The sequence below is a fragment of the Bison bison genome, unplaced genomic scaffold, assembly GCF_000754665.1.
Source record: "Bison bison bison isolate TAMUID 2011002044 unplaced genomic scaffold, Bison_UMD1.0 scf7180017864472, whole genome shotgun sequence".
Taxonomy (NCBI): Eukaryota; Metazoa; Chordata; class Mammalia; order Artiodactyla; family Bovidae; genus Bison; species Bison bison.
In genome coordinates this window covers 4,185,614-4,201,050 of record NW_011495033.1, presented here as the reverse complement: position 1 = coordinate 4,201,050, position 15,437 = coordinate 4,185,614, and the positions used below count along the sequence as shown (strand labels likewise).

General features: G+C 50.4%; 4 protein-coding genes across 6 annotated transcripts in view; 1 reads left to right on the top strand and 3 right to left on the bottom strand.

Moving 5' to 3' along the window:
• POLDIP2 (polymerase (DNA-directed), delta interacting protein 2) overlaps positions 1-150 on the bottom strand; it is a 7,824-nt gene extending 7,674 nt beyond the window's left edge. Inside the window, exon 1 of the mRNA XM_010861429.1 lies at positions 2-150. Coding sequence (XP_010859731.1) covers positions 2-80 — 79 coding nt within the window. The 5' untranslated portion in view covers positions 81-150. The remainder of the gene's footprint in view (position 1) is intronic.
• A 95-nt stretch (positions 151-245) lies between these two features.
• Positions 246-5,089, top strand: TMEM199 (transmembrane protein 199). 2 transcript variants are annotated; one of them, XM_010861427.1, is made up of 6 exons: positions 246-482; positions 2,114-2,187; positions 2,505-2,594; positions 3,092-3,134; positions 3,344-3,456; positions 4,178-5,089. In XM_010861427.1, exons 1-6 carry the CDS (start codon positions 281-283, stop codon positions 4,505-4,507), a joined length of 852 nt encoding a protein of 283 aa, XP_010859729.1. In that variant the 5' UTR covers positions 246-280; the 3' UTR covers positions 4,508-5,089. The 2 variants fall into 2 exon arrangements, with proteins under 2 accessions (XP_010859729.1, XP_010859730.1); XM_010861428.1 differs by having other exon boundaries at positions 3,755-5,086.
• Positions 5,090-9,594: 4,505 nt separating this feature from the next.
• Positions 9,595-12,378, bottom strand: SEBOX (SEBOX homeobox). 2 transcript variants are annotated; one of them, XM_010861426.1, is made up of 3 exons: positions 11,140-12,378; positions 10,814-10,974; positions 9,595-10,646 (listed from the first exon to the last, which is right to left on the bottom strand). In XM_010861426.1, exons 1-3 carry the CDS (start codon positions 11,168-11,170, stop codon positions 10,266-10,268), a joined length of 573 nt encoding a protein of 190 aa, XP_010859728.1. In that variant the 5' UTR covers positions 11,171-12,378; the 3' UTR covers positions 9,595-10,265. The 2 variants fall into 2 exon arrangements, with proteins under 2 accessions (XP_010859728.1, XP_010859727.1); XM_010861425.1 differs by having other exon boundaries at positions 10,814-12,378.
• A 128-nt stretch (positions 12,379-12,506) lies between these two features.
• Positions 12,507-15,437, bottom strand: VTN (vitronectin). The gene is made up of 8 exons (XM_010861423.1): positions 15,259-15,437; positions 15,046-15,165; positions 14,637-14,969; positions 14,418-14,557; positions 13,997-14,153; positions 13,647-13,799; positions 12,921-13,271; positions 12,507-12,702 (listed from the first exon to the last, which is right to left on the bottom strand). The coding sequence occupies exons 1-8, from the start codon at positions 15,320-15,322 to the stop codon at positions 12,590-12,592; spliced, it is 1,431 nt and encodes a 476-aa protein (XP_010859725.1). The 5' UTR covers positions 15,323-15,437; the 3' UTR covers positions 12,507-12,589.

Genomic DNA, 15,437 nt, shown 5'->3' with positions numbered 1-15,437 from the left:
GGCCCCCGGGTCCCAGTCAGCGACCGGGACCACCAACGACTGCCCACGGTCAGGGCCCGCCGGGCCACACAGCCCGCCATGTCTCGCCCGAGCTCCCGCTGGGCTGCTGACACACCACCCGACCCGCGGCCGGGCGGCGTTCCGCCCCCGCCCCACACTGCCCCGCGCCGTTGCCCCGCCCCTTTGGCTCTCTGCCCCGCCCCGCGAGCTTCGCGCTTCTTCCGGCGCAGGCGGACGGAAGTCTCGGTTCTGGGTCACCTGACCGTAAAGTCGGCTAGTAATGGCGTCTAGCTTGTTAGCTGGCGAGCGATTTGTACGCGCTCTGGGTCCTGGTGGGGAGCTGGAGCCAGAGCAACTGCCCGGGAAGCTGCGGGCAGAGCTTGAGGCCGCGCTAGGAAAGAAGCACAAGGGCGGCAATCGCCCGGCTCGCCTGGTTTCTTTCCGCCTGATCCGGGATCTGCATCAGTACTTGAGAGAAAGGGGTGAGCCCCAGTCTCCGGTTCAGAGTCGCCTCTTTTTTCCCCAGAGTTTAGGCCCTCCTGAGGTGTTTTTTCCTGAGGGGGTGTATCTGTTGCTGAACCAAACTCGCGGCTTCTTTCATGACTCCCAGCAAAGCCAATATACTGAGGCAGGGTTATGGTGAAGGAAAGTACAGTATTTAATGCAGGGTGCCAAGCAAGGGAACGGGAAACAAGGCTCAAATCCACTCTAGCTTGGAATTTGAGTTAAGGAACTTTCGTTTAAAGGAGAAGAACAAAGAGGCTAGGAATAATAGTCGTGTGACTTTTCCTAACTGTGGTTTCAGGAGTCAGAATGTCTCTGATTTACGATTCTCAGGTCACGTGGTCCTTGGCTCCGGTGTCTGTTAGCTCACTTTGCCCTGGAGAAGCAACCAGAGTTTTCAGGTTAATGATGATATTTATAACACTACATTAAAGATGTTATCAACAATAGCAGTTTGAGTCATCTGACTCTGGTTCATTAGTATTCTGTTAACACAGCATAGAAGTTAGAGGGGACAGGAAAAGGAATAAAGTTTTGGATAGAGAGATGAATTGTAAGGTCAGTAAGGAAATTTCAGTTTGAGGGGGACTGGGTTTTGAATCCGTCACTCTCTTTCACCCATGGAATGATAATCTGGCCAACCCAAGAGTAACCTCACAAACCCTGGGGAACCAGCCCACTCTCTTCATAATTTCCATGGGAATTTTTCATGGATGACAAAATTTACTTGTGCAGTTCCTGTTCTCTTGAGTCTCATCTTTACATCCAGGCCCACATGACCCTTGAGGAAATACAAATTCTAACTCAAAAGCACAGCACAGGTTCAGTTTCTTCCTTTTGAGCCACATTAAAAAAAAAAAGGCAACATAGTGGGCTCACCCTGTGTGTGAATATAGATTTCTTTCCATCTTAAAAGCAAGAGTGGTCACATCTTAAAGAGTTGGTTGGTTTTTGTTTTTGGATATAGAATGATGGGAAGTTCTGTTGAAATATCTGGACTGGGAGTGACATTTGAATTGTAGTCCTAATTCTGCTACTGACTCTTCATGGAGGAGTCATTTCTCTTCCTTGAGCCTCTGTTCCCTTATATATAAAGGGGTCCAGTATGGCAAACTGGCATGTAAGGTCTTTTGCCAGAATTAACAGCCTGCCCACAAGTGTGAGGGGTAGATTATTCAATTATTAGAACTAAAAAGGACCTTAGAGGGCATCTAGCACAGTGTCCTCTAAGTATTCACCATCACTAGGCCTTAAACCTATTTAGGGCAAGTTCTTTTGTGGCCACAGAAATGACCTAACTTAAAGGCAAATATAAATGACTTACGAGCTGTGACATTGGTTGGGTAATTGAGAGCCAACAATTAAAGTCACCATGTAGCACTAGTATATGGGATTATCTATGTTTCTTTCCAGTTGAAAATGAACCTGGAGATGAACTGATATAAGAGTAGCCATGTTTTATTTTGGTAGAAAGAATTGGCGGGCTGGGGACTTCTTTGGCAGTCCGGTGGTTAAGATGCCGTGCTTTCAATGCAGAGGGTGCAGGTTTAAAAATTGGGCTAGATCCTTCTCTGATCCTTCAACCTCACCTCTATGCATTTTTCCTCAGGTTCCAAACTGTACCTTCATGAGCTCCTAGAAGGCAGTGAAATCTATCTTCCAGAGGTTGTGAAGCCTCCTCGGGTACGTAAGGGATATATTTGTGAGAATGGATGTTGACTCAGTTGGGTTTATTCATTTTACTTCCAAATTTATGAATCTTTGCGCTCAAAATTTGTTCTTTGAATCCTTGAGAGCTGGGGTGGAGGAAACCAGATATTGTCCTCCCAGTCTGACAGCTTGAAAAACTGATACCCCCCAAAAAAAGTTTCCAAAGCACTGGAGGCAGGACTGGTGCCTGGGTCTTCTTAGCAGTACTTTGCCCCCTGAAACCAGTGACTGTGACGTGTTTTCTAGCAAGCTGGAAATACCATTCTTCTTCTTTGATTTTTCTGCCTCAGAACCCAGAGCTAGTTGCTCGTCTGGAAAAGATTAAGATACAGCTGGCCAATGAGGAATATAAGCGGATCACCCGCAATGTCACCTGTCAGGTAAGAGCCCACTCTTCAATATGTGGACCCTGTAGCCCCTGAAAGCAGGGCCCTGCACTGGGAAGACACACAGATGAAACAAAGTGTGGAAACCTGGTTTGTATACTATTAATATTAAGGGACTGTAGAAGCTCTGTGCTGCGTACAAGCCAAATACAGTTCCCATCCTATTTACTGAGACTGTCGGCTCAGATGGTGACTGATTTTTAAAGGTTGTAGAGGTGGAGATGAGCCGGGAGCCATTCTTTTGACAGAGCACCCTACTTTTCTCTGGCATGCACCTGGCCCAGAGGAGGAGAGGGATACACGGGTACTGGAAATATACGTCTCTTCTCTGAAATGCTTGATCCAGAGTAGACTCCAACTGGTCCTAGACAAAATCCAGGGAGAAGACAGAACTAGTGTGTTGGGTATAAAGAGGGCTGAGCCCAGACTGACAAATGAATACTCTCTGGGCTGCTTGCATTCTGAAATCCTTTGCTTTTTCTTTTTCCAAGGATCCAAGGCATGGTGGAACTCTCAGTGACCTGGGAAAGCAAGGTGAGGTACTAGGAAATCAGGCTGCGAAAGCCTCTCACTGGGATGGGTCAGCCGTGGTCCTTCTCACTCCATTGCTCAGGATTTAAGCCTGAGCTATTCAGGCTTGCTGTTTGAGGGAAGCCTGGCTGATGGGGGAGGCAACTGTGAGATAAAAGGGCCTCATGGAGGATGCTGACCTAAAAGTTTCTTGCCCGGGCTCCTCCCCAAAGTGAGGTCAGTGAAGGCTCTGGTCATCACCATCTTCAACTTCATTGTCACGGTGGCGGCTGCCTTCGTCTGCACTTACCTTGGAAGCCAGTATATCTTCACAGAAATGACCTCGGTGAGTAGGTTCTGGGCAGGGCAGGGTGCCTCAGTTGGGAGTGTTGGTGGGATAGGGAGGAGGTATGCAAAAATGCCTTGAACAGGTTATGTATTTATGTGATAAACAAAGGGAGCATTTGATCTGTCCAACAGTCATGGAGGTAGATAATAACCTCAAGAGAATCAGGATCCAGTTTTCTTCCCTTCCCCCCAACTTATGGGCTGGGTTGAGGTCCTCTCCATACTTGTTAGGTGCTAGAGGCTCCAGAGCTGGAAGCTGGTCTGCATCCCATAAGCCTGATTCTCTCCCTTCCCAGCGAGTACTGGCTGCCTTGATCGTGGCCTCTGTGGTGGGTCTGGCCGAGCTATACGTCATGGTGCGGGCGATGGAAGGCGAATTGGGAGAACTGTAACTGTGCTTCCTCATCGAAGTCCGGAGACTCCAGGGTCTCAGCTGCCAATTGCTGATTCTCAGTCAGTGATTTGTACTCAGCCAAGCCAAGGCCACGTGCTCTTCCTGTGGGACAGTCCCATCCTGTCGGTTAACGGAGGGGGCCATAGAGGAGACTCAGACAACAACAGGAAAGAACTGGTCTGTCCGTACATTTTCCCGAAGCCAGTGCCCATCTGCCTTCTACTGTCCATTTTGGGCATTGCTGGGGCTGGGTTTTTCCCCCACTGGAATCAAAGAGAATCCAGGCCTTTCCAGAAATAGACCATGCTGCCTTGAACTTGCCCAGGTGCACAAGTCAGTGGTTGTCCTTGCTCCACACATCTTGATGCAGACCTGTGATTTATATCAGAAGACTCCAGTAAAACAGAGGGATTCGCTTTCTTCAGTTTGTGCTGGAAGAGGAACTGATCAGAGGACATCAAATAAGAGAAAGCCAGTTGGTACACGATGGTGCAATTGTACACAAGGCAACTTTGGAATCTTAGTTTCTGCCTTCATCTTCTTCCTTCTGCTGGCCTTGTTCAGATTTCCTATGTTTCTGCCTGTCTTCAGTATTCATCAGCCCTCCTTCAACTTCCCACCTTCTGGTCACCCTTTGCTCTGCTTCCAAAAATGAAAACAGTTCAGATAGCAAAGCAGTATGTCTGCTTTTAATTGCAAAATCCCTTGTACTTGTTTGTATTTGTAAGGAGAGTATGCCTACTGTGACTTGTCTCAGCTAATGAAGGGAGAGATTCTTTGTAGACTGGTGACTGTTTCTAGATTGAACTGTGTGTGTAATTTATATGAGTATACACATAACAAAAATATATGGTATGTGTACGTATTGTTATACATAAGCCTGTTACAGGTTATTTTATGCGGATTCTTAAACATATCTGGGTAAGTGCAAAAAATAGTATGTAAAATTGTTTTACATGATTGCTTTTGGTCTTCAGAACCATTCCAGAGGTTAGAAAAGGAAGCGGTTTTAGGTCCCTTTTCCAGAAGACAAAACTGAGGCTGAGAGAGGTCAAATGATCCTCAGCAGTCCTTTTTCTGTTAAAAGGAGCCAAAGACTCCTGAGTTATCTTGAAGTCTCTGTAATGTTACACTTTTAAGAACTTAGATTAGTGGTGTGTTGATGGAATCTGTATAAGACTTTTAGAAATTACAGTAGCATTATTATTTATCCAATAAATATTTATCAAATCCAGCATATTCTGTTTGTTTGTTTGTTTTTATAACTTTGGCCATGCCACACAGCATGCAAGGTCTTAGTTCCCTGACCAGGGATTGAATCCGAGCTCCCTACAGTGGACATGTAGCATCCTAACCACTGAACCGCCAGGGAATTCCCTCCAGGGTGTTCTTATTTCAAATCTTATGACAACAGAGAAGTCCAAAAGTTTCTGTAGTTGGTGAGACTTAATTCAGGTCTGCTCCTAATGGTAGACTCTTTCTTTCTGTTTGTTCAGTGTATGAGCTCCTAAGGTCTTTTTTTTTCCCAGGACCCTCTTCAGTTCTTAGAAATTATACACTCATCGACTCAATAGACGTTTCCTCTACAGTATTGCCGGTTTCTTGAATTACAGCAAGTCAGCCTCTAAAGAAAATATTCTGCTTGAGTGAGAAGGAGGGTGTAGGCCCTTCTGTTATACCACAGATCATTTTGTTGAGAAATCAGGATTTCTGTTGTTGACTGGAAGAAATACCAACTTGAGAAAAAATACAGGTGGCATTTTACAGTGTTTTTAGCATCCCTGACTGTTTGAGTTAAAAAGCTACACTGAATCACTCTTTGCTCCTGATGAGCAAAGCCAAGTCAGATTTTTAGAATTCAAGTAGATATCATCTCTTTTCAAGTGGCTGAGTCTTGCAAGTGGAAAAAGCTTTAGCCTTCAGACTAATATCTGTGCTACGTGCCTAAAAAATCTATTTGAACTATTTGTTTTGGTCTATACTCCATTCTCCTCCTTTGACAATATCTCTGGGATATATGGGCAGAGAACAGTAAGAAAAATGAGGAAAAATCTACAGATTTTATCCTGATACATATAAATCAGAGAACCAGAGAATTTTAAAACGCTACTGAAACTTAGAGAAGTTAATTTTTCCATCCAAGTAGTTCACAAACACACTAATATTCCAGAGGATCATCTGACTTGTCCCAAGGCTACAGAGCTTAGTTATAGCCAAAGCTCCAACCCCTGGCTCTTGGCTCTCATGTCATACCTCTTTCCACATAACGCTATTCACTCTCTTCTTAAAATTAGAAAATTGGTCAAGTGAAAGTACGTTTGAAGTACTGAGTGGGAACTTATTCTCACCATGTACTTAATAACTGTTAGCTGCTGCTTCTCTCCCTGACCTTCATGAGTCTTGAGGTTGAAGTTTTCATTGTGTCTGATGCAGTTCCTAATTTTCTGTTTTCTCTCCTGCTTATTTTCCTTCATACTTAAAATGCTTGAGGGAAGAGTGGAGAATACTGCCTATTTGTGTAGGGTCTCTATTAAGCTTTGGTATTAGGGAGCCTGACAACACATGTGCCTTCAGACAAACTTGTGGGGGTTAGGCTGATCATCACTTTGCTTTTGGCATTAGTCAGTCATATAGAACTACCTTCCATTTCCACTCTCATTAAAGAAAACATATTTCATACACTGACCTAAAGATGTCTGGGCAGTTCTGATGATCTGCATCAGGGATCAGCAAAAAAAGAGGTATTTAAAAAAATATGTATCTTAAGCATACCAACAACCCTTTTAGAAAGCAACTTGTCTCAGCCATAAAAAAGAGTGAAATAATGCCATTTGCACCAACATGGGTGGACCTAGAGATTATCATACTAAGTGAATTCAGAGGAAGACAAATGTCATGCAATAATCACTTATCTGTGGAATCTAAAAAAATCATACAAGTGAACTTAATGACAAAACAGATTCACAGGCTTAGATAATAAACTTACGGTTATCAAAGGGGAAACGTGGTGGTGGGGAGGGATAAATTAGGTTGAGATTAATATATACATACTAAAGGAAATCAGTCCTGAATATTCATTTGAAGGACTGATGCTGAAGCTGAAACTCCAATACTTTGGCCACCTGATGCAAAGAACTGACTCATTGGAAAAGACCCTGATGCTGGGAAAGACTGAAGGCAGGAAGAGAAGGGGACAACAGAGGATGAGATGGTTGGATGGCATTACCAACCCGATGGACATGAGTTTGAGTAAGCTCTGGGAGTTGGTGAAGGACAGGGAAGCCTGGTGTGCTGCAGTCCGTGGGGTCGCAAAGAGTTGGACACGACTGAGTGACTGAACTGAACTGAAAGCTTAACTATTCAGTAAGATTCCTACCAAAAATAATAGACATAAAAATAAAAACTAGCTACAAAAAAAGTGATTGATTCATATGTCAGAGATCTTTGAAATACATGCCAATGTTCATCTCAATTATGTCTAATAATAATATCCTATATTGGATACAACTTAAATATCAGAAATAGGGTGATTAAGTAGATTATAGCAATAGATACATTTTTTAAGTATTATACAAAATATTGTGCAAAATAAGTTGCTATACAACCCTGGAATATTAAAAAATTAGCTATACTGAACACTGAAACTTTTTTGGAGAGTCACATCTGTCTTTTTTTTTTTTTCGCTGCATCAGGTCTTAGTTGACACATGCAGAATCTAGTTCCCTGACCAGGAATGGAATCCAGGTCTCCTGCTTTGGGAATGTGGAGTCTTAGCCACTGGACCACCAGGGAAGTCCCCACAGCTGTACTTGCCTGTACTAAACTTCGTGGCCAGAGTCCCCACATATCGTCAAGCTTTCACAGTCTCCACGTAACTGGATTCAGGTTGGGAGACTTCCAAATTTTAGATACAGAGCAGACCTTTTTCTTTTTCTCTTTTCTTGGCTGTTCAGCTTTCAGGATCTTAGTTCCCCAACCAGGGATCCAACCTGGGCCCGAGGCAGTGAAACCACCAAGTCCTAGCCACTGGACCGCCAGAAAATTCCCTGGAACTGGACTTCTTAAACAGCTTCTGACCCAGGGCAATTTCTCAGGATGCAATTGGAGTCATTCCCCACATACTCCTCCTTCTTGGGAAGGCGTCCTCACTTGATCCCAGCCCCTACTCACAAGCCAAGAGACTGCTGTGGCATTGAGTAATTTGTGTTTGTGTTAGTCACTCAGTCATGTGTTTGTGACCCCATGGACTGTAGCCTGCCAGGCTTCTCTGTCCATGGGGATTATCAAGGCGAGAATACTGGAGTGGGTTGCCATTCTCTTCTTCAGGGGATCTTCCCAACCCAGAGATCAACCCTGAGTCTCCTGCATTGCAGGCAGATTCCTTACCCCTAAGCCACCAGGAGCTCCTTTATGGGCCAGTCAGGCTTCTCAGATGGCTCAATGGTAAAGAATTTGCCTGCCAAGGCAATAGATGTGGGCTCGGTTCCTGGGTTGGGAAGATCCCCTGGAGAGGATATGGTAACCCACTCCCATATTCTTGCCTGGAGAATCCCATGGGCAGAGGAGCCTGGAGGGCTGTACCCCTTGGGGTCGCAAAGAGTCAATGACTGAGCATGCGCATGCACACACACGCACGTATGGGCCACTCTCCTGGCTTCTAGAGCAAGAGCAGCCAAAGCCTTAAGTGCTTGCTGAGGGAAGGGCCACGGTTCAGGTGACCTCCATCTGCAAGGGCAGAATCAGAAATAGGAAATCAGGTGGCCTTTCCTCTGCTTCTCACCCCTCTTTGGGAACTCTGCTCTCAGCCAGTTCCTCTGTCTCACCATACCACAGTTTCTCCAGTGCAGTCTGGGTCCAGGGCTTCCTGGAGAACAAGGGGAGTCCTTGCCAGAAGCCCAGAGAAACAAGAAGCGAGACCTTTCCAGTTTCTCATATCCCACCGTATGGAGCATGCTAAGTCCCTTCAGTCGTGTCCAACTCTTTGCGACCCTGTAGGCTGCAGCCCGCCAGAGTCCTCTGTCCATGGGATTCTCCAAGCGAGAATACTGAAATGGGTTGCTCTGCCCTCCTCCAGGGGATCGAACCTAGGTCTCTTACATCTCCATTGGCAGGTGGATTCTTCACCACTAGTGCCACCTGGGAAGCCCATGTGGAGAAGGAGGGGGAACTAGCGTCCATTGAGAGCTTTTATTAATACAGTGTGTCACGCACCACATGAAGCCCTTCACCAACATTATTGCTTCTCATTCCCAAAACAGGAAATGAGTATTACCATCCCCATTTTTTCAGGCTCCTAGACTTCCAGAGAGTTTCAAGACTACCTGGCAGCTAGGATTTGAATCTAGCACAGACCGATTGCAAACTCCAAGCTCCAGAAGCTGAGCAGAGTCTCCAGAAGTGCAGGGAGCTGGAGTGTCCTGGAACAAGTGGGCGCAGGAGCAAGGGGTGCAGCTGAGGCTCCCTTCTCTCCAGAGTCTGTCAGCCAGAGCCCTAAGCCCTTCGATTAACCCTCCTCCCTCTAACTAATCCTGGCAGAAGCCTGGGTAATACCTCCCACCCCGAATCTGTGTGGAACCTGGCCCTATTTAGGGATTAGGTAATGGAGATAAACTTCAAAAGCAAACAGCCCCCATCCCAATTCATTTGCAGCACAGAACAATCCAGATTAAGGTACAGAGTTGGGGTTTTATTTGAAGATTAGTTGGTATTACAGATGACAGTGATACCAAAACCCAACGCTGCCAACGTGCACGCTCCTCCCCACCACATCCTGAGTCTGTCAGGTTGTCTCTGCAGCCCCAGGTCAGACGGCAGCCAATCTCATATTTGTGAAAATTAAATCAACATAAGCCCTGGGTTCCTATTTCTACTTTATGACTTTAATATCACTCCCTCTTCAGATCCATGGCTCTGATTAATTTGTCCAGGTGGCAGGAGGACAGGAGAGGGGGGCCCTGAACTATAAAACGACTGGTCCCTGCAGTCTAAAATTAGGATCAGCCCTCTCCCAGCCTTCTTAACAGTCAGGTAATGGCCTAAAGGGCTGTTGGGTACAGGGTGATGGCCCATTGTCCTTTGGAGGGAGGAGGTATTGTCAGCTGGGATGAGAAGAATTGGGAAACTGGCAGAAGTGGAAAACATGGGCTTCTATCTCATCCCTCTGTGCCAAGATGATGGGTGGGGAGGGTGCTAGGTAGCAGGAGCAAAGCCCCCCTCACACCATTGAATCCGTATCTAGGCTGGTCTGGAGGACAGTGGAAGGCAGGGATCCCTGAGCTAATACTTTCATCCTGTAAGAAAACTCCCTTGTGTAAAAGGAGGGTTCAGGAGATCCACTTCCGGTGTGTTCAATCCTAGGGGGCAGAGTGGGCTACGGGAACCAGAGTAGGGGTCTTGCAAGTCCTAGACCTAGGTTAGGAATGGTCCAGGTTGGTGACTATGGCTGAGGCATAGATGAGGTCAGAAAGAATGCCCAGTGAGGTCTGGGGAGCAGCTCGCTCAGAAGACAGGTGGGGCCCGGAAGACCCAGCTGGTGCCCAGGGGGCTGCAGCTTTAGCCCCCACCCACCCCTGGCCTGGACCCAAGCCAGGAGCTGGGCAGGAAGCATGTCGACACACAGAGGCACACTGAGCTGTGCTGTTGGAGGGTGGAGGCTGGCCAAGGGTCCAGGGCTCCGGGGACCGCTGGATGGTGTCCTGAAGAGAACAGGATCTCTGGGGAGGCTCAGGCCTGGGGCTTAGGCTTCCTGGCTTTCTATTCTTGATTCTCTTGGCTCTGCGGTTCTGGAACCACACCTGGTAAGGAAAGAAGGAGCCTCTTCTGGTTCCAGCATCCCCTCCCCCCAGGTACAGGGAAAGCAGAATCTGGAGGCAGGATACCCAGAGAGAACGGACTGTGGGTCAAGCTTAGAAACTCACTGTACAAGTGCACCCCCATCCTGAGGGGGGTGATCACAGCTCACCTGTATCTTGGCCTCAGGAAGAGAGGTGACCCGGGCCAGGTGCTCACGGGTGCCGATGTCGGGGTAGGGCCGTGCTGCAAACACTCGCTCCAGCTCCAGCAGCTGCCCTCTGCTGAAGGTGGTCCTCTTTTTCCGGTGGGGACCCAACCCACTGGCATGGCCTGCAGGCCACAGTGGGGGGGTCAAGCCAGGACTCCCTGTGAGAGCCTCCACCCCAGTCTCAAAGCCCCCAGTAGACCCTGAAGCCCCTACTCCCCACCCCTCTTCAGACTGCCCCATCACCTTCCCCACATCCTCCCCCTGCCCACCCTTTCCCACCAGATCACCTGCCGGAGATGCATCCTCTGGGCTGGTCATGGAGCCGGCAGAGTGAGGAGCCAGACAGCCATGCCAAGGCTGTGCCCACACCAGTCCCCTCCGAGTGTGGGGATTTATCCTGCTCAGAGGCCTGGCCCCGCCTCCAGGAGGTGGGGAATCCCGGAGGAAAAGGGGCCTCGTGGGAATATGGGTGGGCAACCCTGCTCCTCCGGGGCTTCACCAAAGAAGCTGGCCTCATCTCCCCATCCTCACACTTCAAACTCTGGCAGTCTATGTCTGAAATCCTGTACTTTATGAAAATCCTCCCATGGTTCCATCCAGAAAGGCATGGGTGCTCCCAGGGCTTCAGCTGCGAGACTGGGTGGAGTTCTATCCCACGACTGAGATGGGGCTGAGAAAGCTAGACAGGATATGGAGGACGATGGGGACAGCAGATGAGCCGGAGCCACCCTCTCCTCAGCAGGACAGGGAGCAGATGTCACTACCAGATCACCCTCGGCTCTGCTTTAGAGCTTGGCCTGCTCCCCTGGCCCCCTAAGAGCCCAAATGGACTTCCTAGAGTCCAGGAACTTGGAACCAGAGGAGGTTCCACAGGTACATTTGGCAGGGGGGTAGTTTAAGAAAGATGTTATTACAGTGTTCTTGTCCTCTGAAGTCTTCTGGGCCACTTTTCCAAAAGAGATGGGTGCATTTGAATTTCCTTTTGGTCCCTGCTCTTCCCTGTGTCTCCTGCCTCAGTGCCCTGCACCCCAGACCCAAGACAGAGATTTCAAAACCCTATCATCATAGGGACAGGTTTGGGGGAGCACAGTGATCACCTTCCCAGGGGCTCTTGAGTGTCTGAGCTAACAGCATTTCAGGTCCAGGATGGGCAGAAAAGCTAAGCCACAGTCCACTACCTCCTGACCCCCTGCCCCTTCTAAGATCTGGGTCAGTGACAAGAGGCAAAACAAGCCCCAGGCTGGATAGGGTGGCTTGGTGACTCCTGTCATCCTTAAGAGGGGTTCAAGTCCCTGCTTAGCTGCTGGTGGGTTGTTGGGGACTGCTTGGTGCGGGAGGAAGGCTTGCACTCATGAGGCTCTCCCAACAGGTTTTCTGGCTCACTGAGAGGGCCTGAGCCCAACACAGGCTGGAAACAATGAGGATCTTCTCTGTCCTCTCCCCCAAGCCATCCTGACTGCCCGACTTCCCCTCCTTTACCCAGGCATACCCCTGCCTCCTGCCTTTCCACCTTGGTCAGGCCAGGAGTCCTTTTTTTTCTTTTGGTCACACTGCGTGGCACATGAGATTTTACATCCCCAACCAGGAACTGAACCTGGCCCCAGTTTCTTAACCACTGAACTGCCAGGGAATTCTCAGGACAGTAGTCTTAAACTCAGGGTCAAGGGATCTTTATTGAGCTGGAAGGAGGATGCTGGAGCAGGGAGCAGCAGTGACCAGCTGTTTGGACTCAGGCTGCTACGCTTGGCCAGGGACTGGACAGCCCAGCCAGTACTGGGTGATGGAGCGTGGGTAGGGAGGGATCACAGCGTCCACCCGCCGTGTGCGAAGGTTCACTCGGTAGTACTTGTCTGCAAGAGAGGTCGGGAGATGGGGCGTGAGACACAGCCTACCCATCCTGCCCTAAGAAGACCTGGGTGTCTCCTGGAAGGGTGAGTGAACATCCACCAGGCACCCGAGGACTCCGGCCTGCCTTGTCACCACTCAAGGGCTGTGGTCAGCCCCCAGGGACCAGGGACAGCAGGAACGACCCAGCCAGACCAGCTACAGGGCGGGCAGGGGCTCCCACCTTCTGAGAAGAAGTAGACACTCTGGATGGGCTCACAGGTGGCAGGCACAAGCCAGTCCATCTCGAAGCTATCATAGTTGTTGGCTCCCAGGCCCAGCTCCTCGCTGGAGAGCCAGGACAGGAAGGTGGATCGAGATCGCCGGTAGGGGTTCTGGTTTCGGCCGCGGCCTCGACCACGGCTTCGGAGCGAGCGGTAGCGTTTGCGATGGCGGCGTGCAGACTTAGTCATCTTGGCCCGGGGGAAGCTGGGAGCTGAGCCTGAGACATAGATGTGGCCGGCCATGGCCGCATCCAGTCGTCCCGGCAGACCAAACCAGTTGCGGCTGATGAGCTGGGGCTGTCCAGCACCACCTGCGGTGAGGAAGGGGTGAATGCAGATCCTTGGTGGCCAAGGATGGGAGCCATCAGGCTAGTGGCAGAGCCCCCCATCCCGGCCTTTCCCCTGGCTTCCCTCCACCGTAGCCCTCCCCGGTTGCCCCAGTCACAGCCCCTCCTTCTGCTGGCTGTGCTAGGCAAAGTCCAAAGTGTGGGGTCCGGGTAGAGGCAAGCCTCCCTCCACCAACGTCAACAGAAGCAAAGTCTGGCCTGAGCAACCTGAGCAAACAGCTTTTGATTGATTGCTGCACAATTGCAGCCTCTCAGGCTGGCCCAGCCCTCCCTCTACCTGGGGGCTCCTAGCCCCCTGGACTGGGAAGCAAGACTCACGCTTCCACCCTCCCTCCGTACCATAGGAACCGCCCCAGAAGAGAAGTCGGAAGATGTCCACCCAGCTGTCCCGCTGCATCAGGGCAAAGTGTTTAAATGCGGCCGGCAGGGAGCTGCCTTCACAATCCTCTTGACTGGGCTGCTGCTGGAACACATATTCCCAGTAGTGGTTGCCTGGGGAGGGGTGGCCATGAGCAAGACTGGAAAGCCCCAAGGCTGTGGAAGTTGGGAGCTCCGGTGGGGGTTGGGAGTAGGGGAGGTGGGGTGTGGAGGGAAGGTGGGGGATAAACACAGGCCCGTCCCCAGTGAAGCGTGGAAGAAACCCAAAACTGCTCCACTGTCTGCACACCCTCCTGCCCACTTCTGAGTACCCTTGAAGAAGTAGACCCGCTCCCTGCCGTTGAAGTTGTGAGCGGGGAGGGCCAAGGCTGCGTCCACATCATCCGGAATACCCCCGAAGCCGTCCGAGATGTTTCGGGGGAAGTCAGGCTCCAGGACACCGTCCTGAAAGCGCCAGTACTGACTACCCTAAGGGGTTGGGGAGGAGAAGAGGGTGGGCAGGAAGTTGGCTGTGCACAGAGGCAAAAAATCCCCCAGTCAAGGCAGGCAGCTCTAGTTCCAGGCTTGTTGCTCAGGAGCTGAAGCCTTGGGCTTTTGTGTGCTCACAGAGCCCCAGCCAGGGACCACAGGCCCAAATCCAGCCTTCTTGCCCATGCTGGTCCTGGGCACAGCTGCTCTCAACTTCTACCCAGATACTCTCAACCCTGACCCACAGCACCCTGGGCCTGGCACCTTGAAGAGGTATGTCTTTCCCTGACAGTTGACACGGGTGAAGGCAGCATCAATGGGCCCCTCAATGCCCCAGACATCTCGGATGAGTTTGGGGTATCCAGGCCTCACTGCCTTTTCATCCAGCTCATAGCAGTACAGCCCTGGAGGGAAGGATATCGTGTAAGGGGGGATGCCCCTGGGACAGACCCCTACCCCCAAGTCCTGCCCGCCTTGAGTCACCTCGGAAGGCAAAGAGGGAACCATTCTTGAGGTCAGTGAAGGCATCAAAGGGTTTCCCACTGCACGTCTCCTCCTCTGCTGGGGACTCAGAGGTCCCTAGGTCACTGGTCCCCATCCCAGGCTCTGAGTCTCCCCGCCCAGGTGGTAGGACCTCTTTCTCAGGGTTGAGAACTGGTGCCTGGACAGGAGTCTCTAGGGTCTGAGCCTGCAGAACAGGGGCCAGAGTGGTGCTCTCGGGCTGTGCTTCCACGTTGCTGTTGACGGTCTGCGAGTCGCTGTAGTCATGGAACCCGTACTCATCTTCTGGCAGATGGAACACATCCCCACGAGTCACTGCGGGCAGAGAGGGTGGTGGTGACTCTCCAGCTGCACCGGGGACCCCAGGCCCGCCCAGCCGCTCTGCACGCACCTTGGGGCTTGCACTCAGCCATGAAGTCGGCACAGCAGCTCTGGTAGTAAGAACAGAGCTCGTCACACTGACACTTCCTGGTGGCGTTGAAGCCCTCGGTGCAGCGGCCCTTGCAGGACTCTGTGAGGAGCCCGTGTCAGCTGGCACGGCCAAGCCCAGGCTACCCTTTCCCACCCCACCTTGACCCCAGTGGCCAACAACACCCTCCCGCACCTTGGTCAGCCACAACAACCCACGCCAGCAGGGCCAGCATCAGAAGGGGCCTTAGGGATGTCATGGCGGGGCCTCCAGCCTCGAGCCTGGTGAACTAGGTTCCCGTGGTCTCTGCTTTGATGCCTGAGAAAAGGAGGAAGCGGAGAGATGGGGAGTGGAGGCGGGGGAACCAGAGAAGA

What these genes read in the sequence shown, in the direction of transcription:
- TMEM199 (XM_010861427.1), top strand. Translation starts at nt 281, where the DNA reads ATGGCGTCTAGCTTGTTAGCTGGCGAGCGATTTGTACGCGCTCTGGGT. An exon ending in TCAGTACTTGAGAGAAAGGG is followed by an intron (nt 483 to 2,113) that starts GTGAGCCCCAGT and finishes ATTTTTCCTCAG; the next exon opens with GTTCCAAACTGTACCTTCAT. An exon ending in CCCGCAATGTCACCTGTCAG is followed by an intron (nt 2,595 to 3,091) that starts GTAAGAGCCCAC and finishes TCTTTTTCCAAG; the next exon opens with GATCCAAGGCATGGTGGAAC.
- SEBOX (XM_010861425.1), bottom strand. Translation starts at nt 11,170, where the DNA reads ATGACCAGCCCAGAGGATGCATCTCCGGCAGGTGATCTGGTGGGAAAG. An exon ending in TTCCTGAGGCCAAGATACAG is followed by an intron (nt 10,647 to 10,813) that starts GTGAGCTGTGAT and finishes TTTCCTTACCAG; the next exon opens with GTGTGGTTCCAGAACCGCAG.
- VTN (XM_010861423.1), bottom strand. Translation starts at nt 15,322, where the DNA reads ATGACATCCCTAAGGCCCCTTCTGATGCTGGCCCTGCTGGCGTGGGTT. An exon ending in GGTTGTTGTGGCTGACCAAG is followed by an intron (nt 15,166 to 15,258) that starts GTGCGGGAGGGT and finishes GGCTCCTCACAG; the next exon opens with AGTCCTGCAAGGGCCGCTGC. An exon ending in GAAAGACATACCTCTTCAAG is followed by an intron (nt 14,154 to 14,417) that starts GTGCCAGGCCCA and finishes CCAACCCCTTAG; the next exon opens with GGTAGTCAGTACTGGCGCTT.